Below are 12,642 nucleotides of genomic sequence, written 5' to 3'. Positions count from 1 at the left end.
CAACAAAATCATCCGATGATATAGCTTGAATTATGCTTCTCCTAATATTACATTTGTATAATATGAATAGAGAATAAAATATTACTATTCGACAATAATTCTGCCAGCTAGGTTCTTACAGCTTTCTTAAATTTTAGTTTATTCTCTATGAGTTAACGTCATATTCTTTCATTCATTCTCTGTATTTTAAAGATTGATATTCAGTTCAATCATTCAATCACCATTCACCATTCACCAATCAGTCATTTCTAATGATGTCGGGATCAGTGCTTGTATTTCATCGTATTATTGTTTATTTTTCTATTTACTAATAATTAAACCAGTGCCAAAACCGAGATGAACCTTACACAGTTATTTTTATTATAACTAATTAATATAGTGACCAGTGTTTGTGATTATTTAATTGTAACATTGACGTAGTGAGGAATTTATTAAGATGTGATTATTTTTCGGATTTGGCTTTGTGCCATCGATTTTATTTGAAAAGGGGCAAAATGAAGCTTTTCTCGATAGTCGTACTATTCCTGTTCGTGGAGGGGTCGCTAGGCTTCTGTCCGTCACTCTGTTCTTGTAAAGGAAACAGATCGAGTGATGGTGTCACTTCGGAGCCGCAACCTGGAGAACTATTGAAGTTAAAATGTGGCGGGAGCCCTGCACAAATCACTGAACTCAAAGAAATCGATCTAAGCAAACTCTCGACCGTTGTTGTAAGCTTGTAAGTCATCATTTGTTTTAATTAAAATCAATGGTATGGTTCTAAATCAACAAACATTCTGAAGAACAGGTGGCACCTATCACTAAGTGTAAACAAAAAACAGACTACGTTCCAATTAATACATTTATATATAAAATAAATAGTAAACAAATTTGGAAGTGATGATATATCATTTCTATAATGTAAACACAAACATATTTTTTTTAGGAATCTATCAGGAAATGCAATTTCAACGTTATCAAGAGATCTTCATCTGCCCAATTTACAAAAGCTGTAAGTATCTCAAATAACATGTAATAAATTTTATGTATTTGAATATTGACGAATGTAAAACTGTATACATTTTTTACAGAGACCTTAGTAGAAACCAAATATCATTGATAGAATCTGATGCATTCTATAATATGACATCACTACAAAGACTAGATCTCTCGTATAATCAGATCAGTAATGTTTACAAGGAAATTTTCAAAGGACTCGTAAATCTAGAGAGACTAATTTTATCACAAAACCATATATCTGTTCTGAGTATGGGAACATTTGATTATCTTGTTGGATTGAAACAAATGTAAGTATTTTCATGTTATTTTACTACTGAATTTAAAGATACATTGACAATACATAAAATATACAACAGGGAACGAAGATTTTGAATCAATGTGCCTGTAACTATGTGGGTCATACTATAAATTGAAACCTAGTAATATAATACATTTGTTTATATTTAACAATATACTATTTACTGTTGTGCTTAACTAAAGATAAATTACAATGGTTTTATGTAGTAGTATTAATATTATTAATTGTATAAAATAATCATAACTTTAGTAGAAGATAATAAAAAAAATTCTGCACCAAATTAAAAACATTAATTAAAGGAGTAATATACATACAAAGATAATTTACTTTTCGTTATGTCAGTACACCTAATACAATTTATTTTACTTTTTACAATAGAAACTGCTTCGAATTAACTAAATTGAAGTATAATCGAACCATTTGGTATGTCTTATTAAATTATAGAAAGAATTCAATATCTTTGACTATCTTTTAATTGATAAAGTAATTGTTTTTGTATTACTTTCTACTGTAATTTTTATATCTTTATATTCCACAACTTGTATTATAATGATCAATCATATTTACATATTTTTAATTATTTTTTCAGAGACATAACCGACAATCCTTTAATATGTGACTGTGAACTTCTTTGGGTAGGAGACTGGTCCAGAAATACCAGCGTAAAACTAGTTGGTAACCCAAAATGTGCATTTCCTGATAACATGGTCAATAAAACAGTCAGGAAACTAAAAATTTTCCTCGATCTGTCTGTATGCGGAAGTGTGCTGCCGTCTAATACTCTGATAGTGAAGCCGAATCATGACCAAGTGGTTTTTGAAGGCGATACCCTAGTTTTAACCTGTAATGCCCCATTTGCATCTGTAATAGCAAAGTATGAGCTGAAATGGATACATCCTATGTTGGAAATATGTGATGTAAATGTAACAAGTACCGATATGCAAGAGGAAGGCTTAGCAGAAACAACAGTATACTTTCCAAACATTACAAACCATCATACCGGTAACTGGACTTGTATGTACAGTGACCAAAACCACATTCGACACAATTATACAGTGCAAGTTCTTGTTTTATCGAATCAAACTCAGTATTGCCTGACCAATTATACTATAAACAATAAAGGATTGTACTCCTGGCCGCAGTTACTGTTGAATCATACGGCAATTATTCCTTGCCGTAATGGTGATGGTGTTGCTTATAGAACTTGCAATGAAAATTCAAGCTGGGGTCCAGCTAACACCTCGGAATGTTCATACATTAGTAATATAACGAAATTGCTACAGCAATTTGCGTTATTGAATGTCAGCCTTGTGCAATATTCCGCACTGAATGCAACAGAGCGATTAGCGATGTTGATCCAAGAGAAGACTTACCCCTTGGCAGAGATTGTAGATCCAGATGATGTTATGTTTATCGCACAAGCAATCAGAAACTATATGCAGTATATATCAGAGGAGAGGGACTTAGGTATGTATTTATAATAATGTTTTTGTATTTATGACTAGCGCTTTTATCCGCCTTGGTTTCACAAGGTTACTTGATATGTATCGTTATATTATGACTAAATTACATAAAATCATTATGAGTTGTAGCCTATGTGTTATTTTGATGTATAACCTATATTACTGTTAAATTTCATCCAAATCTATTCAGGAGTATTTGTTGTGAAAGAGGAACAAACATACATACATCCATTCTTACAAACTTTCGCATTTATAATATTAGTAGGACAATTATTGTATAAAAAATGTATTATTAGTAAGTTTACTTTGTTAATTTCAGGCTCTACACTGTTGGATGTGATAAGCTCAGTTATGAATATTTCCACGTCAGTCATGTCACAGGCAGAGACACTGTACGGCTCATGTACAGATATGGTTAGAGCCGCAGAGGAGATATCAGCTTATACCAGCAATGTACAGGGACATAAGGTTTGTAAATATCATTATATGAGTGTAAAAATGATGTATTATTTTAACTCTTATGGTCACTTGTTGTCAGTCCTTTTGGTTAAACTACCATATACTATACAAGCATTATGACAGATGAAACAGTAAAATCTTATATCTAGAAGTAATTTTTTGCCCAGCACTGGGTGAGCACCCATTAGTTCTACTTCAACAATAACAAAATCAGCCTGTAAATTTCTCACTGCTGGGTTAAGCCTCCTCCCCCTTTGAGGAGAAGGTTCAGAACATATTCCACCACACTGTTGTAATGCAGGTTGGTGAAATACAGATGTGGCAAAATTTCTTTGAAATTAGATACATGCATGTTTTCTCACGATGGTTTCCTTAAACGCCGAGCACTAGATGAATTATTAAAACAAATTAAGGACATGAATATTCAGTGGTGCTTGCCTTGGTTTCAACCCGTGATCATCGTTTAATATATAATATATAGAACGCGTGCTCTAACCACTGGGCCATATCGGCTCAATTGCATTAATCTGTATTAAAAAGGCTATTTGACAATGAGAAAAATAAATTGTGAATTATTGTAATCAGTGTATATTATGAGTTTAAAAATGGTTATTTACTAACGAAACTTAAAAATAATACTTAATTTATTCAAAAATCAATAAATAAAACTGCATTTTTTCAAACGTTTGTCACGTGACACAAAACGCTCCTGATTGGCCGGGCTTATGATGAAGTCACTTTCTTGTAAACCTTGCTTTTCTATTATATGTACCACAGAATAAAATACAGCAAAGTGACGTCACCGACCCCGTTGCAGCGCCATATTGTCCAGGTACCGTTTTCGCGCGTTATTTAAATATGGAATTTTGAATATGATATTTTTCGGCAAATATGTAGTGGAAATAAAATAAATCAACTTTTACTGGGTTCCTTAACCTCTAATAATAATATAAAATGGATTTTAAAAACCAGTCAAATAGCCTATTCTAGCTAAGACCGTTGACCCTTGTGTGACGTTCCAGGCGAACTTGGCGGTGGAGCGCTTCCCGGTGGGCGAGGGCTTCAGCGGCGTGACGTGCGTGTGGTACAGCGCCGCGCGGGGCGCCGCGCCGCGCCTGCACTGCTCCACGACCAACCGCACCGTGGCGCACCGCAGCGCGCTCGCCCGCGCCTCCGACGCGCTCATACACGCCAGCGTGCAGGTGACCACACGACGCCCCCCCCCCCCCAAACCCAACTCTACCCTTTGATGCTTTTAACTTTGTCGTTTAGTAGATTCAAATCGTTTGAAAAAAATACATTGGTAGAAAAAGCATATTCGATACAAGATTTTATAGATGATTAAAAAGCGTTGAGTTAATACCTGTTGACTTCAGGATATATTAATTTAAATAATTGTTTTTAATAAATATGACTTTGTTTTTTTTTTAATTTTAAAAAAGAGTGACTACTGAATTTCTTGCCGGTTCTTCTCGGTTGAATTTACTTTCCGAACCGGTGGTAGCTTCACTTAATTGTGAAATGACGATTCAAAAGTGCTTGTTAAAGCCTACGGGTAGACCCGTGACCATGAACGCTGTAAAGTGCTCGAAACGTCGGGATGTCCAAAATAATTAATATACGCGATTAAAATCCGTAATAACTAGTTTTATTTAAATTTATTAAGGTTTATTTTGATTTTGATACTACTGACGACCGAATAATAACATTCTTAATCATACAAAATAATATTTTTGCGTTTATCGATTTCAGATACCCCAATCTCTCCTCTACAGCACGACGGACAGCGGGACCCTTCTGCAGACCAAAGTTCACGACCTCGTGATATCGATGTACGAGGACGGGTCAATGTTCCCGCTTCTCCCCGAAGTGGAAGACGGCCACTCGCCCGGGCACCGCTCGAAGGACTACTACGGCAGGAGCACCAAGCGAGAGGACATGAATATGGAGATCACGTCACCCGTCATCGGGTTCCAACTGAGTCAGTAGCTGTATTTCAAATCAAATCAAATCAAATCAATTTTATTCAAGTAAACTTCACAATGAAGCGTTTTTGAATCGTCAATAATCAAATACTACCACCGTTTCGGAAAGCAGCTTCTAGCGAGAAGAAACGGCAAGAAACTCGCATAGTTGCTCTTTTCAAATAAACACATTTACAATGCTGTTATTGACAGTAATTAGCGTCCTATGATGGAACCCGAGCCTAACTCCAGGCGTTTCTTTCTAAAAAGAGCGGGTACTGGTGTCGTCCAAGAGCCGAGATGGCCCAGTGGTTAGAACGCGTGCATCTTAACCGATGATCGCGGGTTCGAACCCAGGCGAGCACCGCTATATATATGTGCTTAATTTGTGTTTATAATTCATCTCGTGCTCGGCGGTGAAGGGAAACATCGTGAGGAAACCTGCATGTGTATAATTTCATCGAAATTCAGCCACATGTGCATTCCACAAACCCGCATTGGAACAGCGTGGTGGAATATGTTACAAAACCCTCTCCTTAATGGAAGAGGAGGCCTTATGAAGTGGGAAATTTACAGGCTGTTACTTTACTTTACTTTACTGGTGTCGTCCACGGGTGACTAAAGTAAGCTTGTGTCCCGCAGCGAACGTGTCCCTGCAGGGCGAACTGTTGGAGCCCGTGATCGCCACGCTGCGCGCGCGCACGGTGGGCGGCGTGGACGGGCGCGCCGCCACGTGGGACCCCACTGCCCACCGCTGGACCGACAACACCTCAGGTACCACACAGCAACGGTACGCGTGATTAGCGGGTGGGGGGAGTTCACTTATACAGTCTGTTATTTTATCCTACTACTATTATAAAAAGGGGAACGTGAAGAGTGGAAAGGTTTAGGAGAGGCCTAAGCCAGAGAGGCGACTACTACTTGTTAAATTTAAAATATATATATATTTTTTTTCCTTATAATACACTTGTTTACTTAGAAATAGAATTTAGATCTAGCAATATAAACTATAAAAGTATAAGTTGTAAGTAGTAGAAATAAAGGCTATTTTTATTTATTTTATTTTATATACTATTATAAAGGCGAAAGTTTGTATGTATGGATGTTTGTTACTCTTTCACGTAAAAACTACTGAATGGATTTGAATGAAACTTTACCACAATATAGCTTATACATCAGAATAACACATAGGCTACAATTTTTGAGGTTTCTAAAGGTTACAAAATGTGAGGTTGTAAGAAACACATTTTTTGCGCTTACATTGCAAACGCTGACTGAATCCTACCATATAGATCAAAACAATGTACTACAGTATTGTACAACTTAAAAAGGTCTACAAAAAAGTCCGTGATGTTATATGTTTATCTCTTAGGAATAACCCAGAATAACCATTTTTTATCCTTTACTTTGTACGAGAAATAATGACTTATTTACGAAGCGATTTTAAGCGATTACTAGACTAGACGGGACGAACCTGAAGTCCACGCGAACGAAGTCGCGGGCAAAAGCTAGTTTATTTATAAATATGAGACAACATCACATACATTACTCTGATCCCAATGTAAGTAGCTGAAGCACTTGTGTTGTGGAAATCAGAAGTACGACGGTACCACAAACACCCAGACCCAAGGCAACATAGAAAACTAATGGTAATCTACGTCGACTCGGCCGGGAATCGAACCCGGGACTCCAGAGTGGCGTACCCATGGAAACCGATGTACACACCACTCGACCACGGAGGTCGTCAATATACATTTATAATTTTGGTACATTTTTTATAATCTACATGTGTCTAAAATTTATTTCAGATTGCAAAGTGTCCCACGTGGTTTCCGAAATGATAATCATAACTTGCACGAGGCTGGCCTACGTAGGGCTCCTGCAAAACGTCGAAACAGGTATATACGGGGCGCGAACTGATGGGGCGCGGTTCAAGGTATCCCATCCGGCGGTCTACGTCGGAAGCCTCATCCTCATCGGATGTGTCAGTTGCGCCACACTCACATACATCATATGCTACCCGACCATACAAATGGCCAGGAAGACGAAGCACGCCCTCATCAACACCTGGATAGCGATAGGCCTCCTCTGCTTCATGTACACCCTGGGCATATACCAGACTGAGGACGTCAAGTTGTGTCAAATATTGGGACTCCTGATACATTACCTGTCCCTCTCGTGTCTGCTCTGGATGTGTGTGTCGGCTAGCAACATGTACAAGTGGGTGACAAAGACGCACAATCCAGTCAGGACGCCCGAGGATGATATTCCCCCGGATGTGCCGATACAGAAACCAATTTTGGGGCTATATTTGGTTGGGTGGGGTATAGCTCTGATTGTGTGTGGAATTTCTGGGGCTGTTAATTTGAAAGACTATGCCGGTTATTCCCAGTGTTTCCTAAGTACGGCGCCAGCTTTGAGCGCTTTATTTATACCGGGCGGTATATTGTTAATATTTCTCCTAATTCTATTTCTTTTGATTCGGTGTACGATAAGAAATATGAACGTACAGTTATCGGAAGGTACCCAAGCGACTGAGAATGTGGATTTGGAAATGTGGGAGCCGAACCAAGCTAACGATGGTGCTGAGAGACGGAGTATGAAATCAGTAGTCGATTCAGAAATAGACGATATTGAACACACGCCGATCATTCAGCTGAGGGCTCAGGTCATTGTCCTGTGTTTATATATGTCCGTCTGGACTTGTGGGGCGATAGCTGTATACAGACCATTGCCAGCCTACCTTCCTTACCAAGAAGATATTTGCAGCATAATTTATGCGGTCTGTTCGACTGTCCTGGGCACATTTATATTATTCTTCTATGGGATCGCTAGAAGTGATGTGCGAGCGCAGTGGTCGCTGATGCACTGCTACTTGCAATCCAGTAAGCAATGCTGTAGGAACAGAAGCGTCTTCGATTCGAATCAACAGAATCTACCCGGTAATCAAACGTCCACAACTTCGCCACAGCACATACCGAACGATAACAGATCGCGGTCAGGAAGTCGCAGTTCGAATCGAACTAACACAAAAACAAATAACAGCGGAACTTTTAAAGCCGGAGCTGAATTAAACGGCCAAACGTTATCCAAAGATCTTAAAAACACTAACGGAAAAACCCCCAACATAAATCTGGTCGTGTTACACAGACAGCAGTACAGATCGAATAACTCCATGATGACATACCCGGAATCGGGAACGATAGGGCCGGAAGTGTTTTACAATCCAAATCAAATGAACGTCGCGAAGAAATTCTTTAAGAAACAGAGACAGAATATGAAGAGAAATTGCCTAGAATTACCCCTGAGACGAGACTGTGACGACGATTCTCACATCTCTCTGCCACTACCCAGTAAGGAAGCGTATAACGGTTTGGCTAATTTCATCAACGCTGGCAATAAAGTCAACAACACAAATCAACACGTCGAAAGATCGAACAACGGAATCAAGGAACTCCGTAATACTGTGAATCCAAATCTTCTAGAAGACGACTCGAAGGACAATTTCAAGAGCTACTCGACTGATCGGAAGTCTTGGAACAAAAACGAGGATCCCAAACATGGCAGAGGGCAGATAATAAACATTTACACGAATGTCCCAGAAACTCAAGTTCCCCAACATCAAATTGTTAAAGCCAATGTACAGAAAACTTTAAATGGACAAAGGAATAGTGTTTCAGAAGAGTGTTTGCAGAGTCACGCCAGCGAGCATCCTGAAATGAGGACGATATCGCAACAGTGTAGCCTAGAATACAGCTCAGCGTCCGAAATAGCGATGCCCCACACATGTTCCGATCAAACGTTAAACACACATTCGGAAATGACGTCTTTTCAAGACACCCACAGTGCGTTATGTTCCACGAACGAGATAACTGACACGGAGAGCTTCGGTCAATACATTGACTACTTACAGCCCAGCAAAGTCTACGAAAATAAAGATCAGATAGATAAATCTTTACAGGATATATCGGAAGAGTGTACCATGAACAGCGACGAAGTCAACCGGTCAAGCACGCCGCATAATTTAGAAGCCGGTTTGACAGAAATCGATCACTTACTCGAAAACCCCGATATGGACATGGAAGGTTCGAAAGAGAAAATGGACGACGACAAAGATACGTTCTTTATGGCAAAGACGACGTACGATTTCGAAACTTGCAGCACGAATGCAAGCGAACAGGGTTTCGAAAACGAAAGCGACATCTACTGCCCAAACTACCAAATGTCCGAAGTTAGTATACGGAGCCACGGGTTGTACGCTCCGTCGCCATCGTCCATGTGCCCAAACGAAATCAGCTTCAGCAATGAGGACGTTTCGACTTTAGAGAGCCAGTACGTTAATTACGATCCGGGATGGCGTAAAACAATAAAGAACAATGCTAAACTGGGGAAGTATGTGCCGACGCCTGCGTTGAGTTGTCCCGAAGTGAATCGCGACAGTAGTCCGATATCGTTCTCGAGCGAACTGGACGAGCTCTACACTCAGATCACGAGTCGCGACAAGGACCGCACGCCGCGCAAAGAGCTCGAAGCTGACGTCACCGTCAACAGTGACGTCACGCTGAAGCCGGACAGTGACAGCTGTGTCAGCGAAGCGGTCTCCGACGTCGAAGGGAAGGGCGAAACCACGGTCTGAAACATTCACCGTTTGAAATTTCTTGAACATTCGTGTATATATTCTTCTTTTAGATACGATTATCGTTTGTAACGGCCTGTAACTCGAGATTATAATATATTCATTCAAATATATTATAATCTATAGTAATTATATAAGAAGGTATATAAATAGTCTCCTTTCGAATACTGCCATTTTGTACTTTAATGAAACAATATCAAGGCGAAATTTTGTGCCATTAATTTTAGGTTGTATAATTCTAGTTGTAAGTTGTAATTTATCCGTAAAATTATTTATTTTGTTAATTTGTAAATGGAGCTGACTCATGATTTTGACATAGCTTCCTCTGAATAATCGAAAAGAAAAAAAAAACATTAAGTAACTTAAATTATGATACAAAAAGATAAAAAAACATTACTGTGGATCTTAATCAATGAAGCAGCAGACTCGTGTAGTACTTTACACTAGAACACATATTACAAAATATGTCTTCAACTAAACATTTGGATTATTTGAGAAATAAGACTTTGGCACTGCATTGCCAACGGCATTTATTATTATTGTGAAAATTGCAAATTTTAACTCGAAACAATGGCTAGCGATGATGGGCTCCAAGTAACCGATAGACTCTGCAACAATTGACTATAAAAGTAACAAATGATTCCAAATTACTAGAAAATTGAAGAAAAGCTATTTAGATAACCTTATTTTGATAAGTAAAGGAGTAAACTAAGCAATATTATAGTATATATTGATCTCTTACATTTTCTATTGTAAATATGCGTAATGTTTTTTATATTTACATTTTTAATAAAACTATAATGTTTAAGTAATATTTAGTTAATGAAAATTTTGACAAAAATTTATAATGAAAAGTAAAATTTTTGTGGGTTATTCAGTGGTAGGCTTGATAAACGGTAGTTGGTATGAAAGTTTGATGAAGACGATGTGATGTGCCAAAATATTTAACGGAATGTTGTATTAATGTTTTTTAAACTCGACATTTTGAGTGTTTATATTGGATTCGAGTGAATTCGCAGCCCGCCTAAGGTCTAGTCCAATTATTTGGCTCGCTTTTGTAGCTACATGTTATTTTCGGTAGCAGTTCATCATTTTAATTCTGCTTGATTGACTTTAAACATTTTTTTTCATAACTCCGATGACTTTGTGTGAAAATTTGTTCTATTTGAATATTTTTTTTCGATGGAATCGAAAGTAGTGCGACGTGTGCCTCATTGATGTTTGTATATATTTATAATCGATACTGTTTAAAAGTCTTTTATACATGATGACTATAGATTTGTTTGCGGTGACATCAAAGTTTACTCTTCATAGTGTACAGTGTGTAAAATATTGTTGCAGTATATAAAATGTTATGTCAAAGACAATATTTTTATTATTAAGAGTCACCATAAAACATGACATCTGTGTTTTTCTCCTTCATTGTGTGTATGTCTCATCTCTCTCACACTTGTCAGTCTAAAAGGTAATGTGTTGAACTTAGTAGTAGGATTATTGCCAATTGATTTGCTTTCAGTGAAAAAGGTCATATGTGAAAGCTTTATATCGGTAATTAATTTGTACTTACGACTTTTTACACTTGCAATGTTATGCTATACATATTTTCACTGGTTTGGAAGGTTAAAAATATTGTGTCTCAACTAGTATCTTGTATCCATACAAAAGAAAGATATAGACACAGAAGGAATTTTTGTCTATGAAATTATTTTGAGATGCGTCTAGCAGAAGTAGTTGCATTAATCTTAAACACTAACGTTTCTACTTAAGTGTTTAGACTATTTAAGAATTTAGTATGAAGAAAATACAGAAGTTGGCTATACAAAGGTCCATATAACTTGACAGATGATTTTTTTACTTGAGAGAATCACAATGAAAGAAAAAAATGTCGATGTCTATCATACCCACTTTATGTACTTAATAGCATCATTCTTTGTATATTGTTTTATACTAGAAAATGTTAAAATAAGAGCTAATGTGATATAAAATTCTTTTAAGGAACAGTCTCATTGCGACAGATGTAAATATGTATCAATTAAATTTTCTTCTTACTGAGTAATTTGATAACAGAAAAAAAAAATTAAAAAATCACTTTCTTAAATACTTAAAAGAAAAGATTGTTTTTTAGATTGACTTGTTCTGGTGACAAACTACGTTGGTTAAAATCCAGTTGTAAGATTTGATCAAACATAATAATAGGTTTAAGAAATTCTTATGGAGAAGGTCCACAAACAGGGATGCATGTTTAATAACCATAAATGTTTATATAAATTCATCTTTGAGGGCAATAATTGCTGTTGCTTCTATATTTATCACACTCCTTTTAAGAAAATCAATGATTAATATCATATTTTATGATTTATTCAAATCAAAATTAAATAGTATTTAATGAAACACTTAAAGAACATGTTCTCAAAAGATGATGCACACTTATCTGAATGGATTTAATGTCCTTTGACCTTTGATATCCCTCCCTTATTTATGGTGTGTCTGTCGCAATGCGATTGTTACTGTAGTGCATCGAGCGCACAATTTATTGTAGATGTGGTTTTTAACATATACTGTGAATATATGAATAGTGAAAATTTATAAACGGTTAGCTTTTTGTGGGCATATTGCATAATAAAAGGGCATTTGCACTTTCTCATGTGGTTTTATTTTTTTTAATAATATAGAAATATCTTTGGCCTTAACACTAAACAAGTCTTTGATTCTGATATGTACCGCTAAATAGACAAAAATGCATTTTGAACAATAACATTTTTTAAACAATTACATAAACAAAATAATTAAGTGTTGCCAATATATATTGACTAATTTAAAAAGATT

At 36.9% G+C, this 12,642-nt stretch overlaps 1 protein-coding gene across 1 annotated transcript; it reads left to right on the top strand.

Annotated features, from left to right (window-relative positions):
- The first annotated feature begins 237 nt into the window (after positions 1-237).
- On the top strand, positions 238-12,087 carry LOC124543500 (adhesion G protein-coupled receptor A3). The gene is made up of 9 exons (XM_047121723.1): positions 238-715; positions 923-988; positions 1,068-1,283; positions 1,884-2,761; positions 3,077-3,225; positions 4,239-4,418; positions 4,969-5,197; positions 5,823-5,954; positions 6,989-12,087. Exons 1-9 carry the CDS (start codon positions 495-497, stop codon positions 9,814-9,816), a joined length of 4,899 nt encoding a protein of 1,632 aa, XP_046977679.1. The 5' UTR covers positions 238-494; the 3' UTR covers positions 9,817-12,087.
- The last annotated feature ends 555 nt before the right edge of the window (positions 12,088-12,642 follow it).

The sequence above is a fragment of the Vanessa cardui genome, chromosome 3 (genome assembly GCF_905220365.1).
Source record: "Vanessa cardui chromosome 3, ilVanCard2.1, whole genome shotgun sequence".
NCBI lineage: Eukaryota > Metazoa > Arthropoda > Insecta > Lepidoptera > Nymphalidae > Vanessa > Vanessa cardui.
Note: the sequence above shows the minus strand (reverse complement) of the source record. Positions and strands in the feature narration are given on the sequence as shown.

Excerpts from the sequence above, each read along its gene's own strand:
- LOC124543500 (XM_047121723.1), top strand. The coding sequence starts at position 495 with ATGAAGCTTTTCTCGATAGTCGTACTATTCCTGTTCGTGGAGGGGTCG. Across the intron at positions 989-1,067 it reads CTGCCCAATTTACAAAAGCT|AGACCTTAGTAGAAACCAAA; the intron begins GTAAGTATCTCA and ends CATTTTTTACAG. Across the intron at positions 4,419-4,968 it reads TCATACACGCCAGCGTGCAG|ATACCCCAATCTCTCCTCTA; the intron begins GTGACCACACGA and ends TATCGATTTCAG.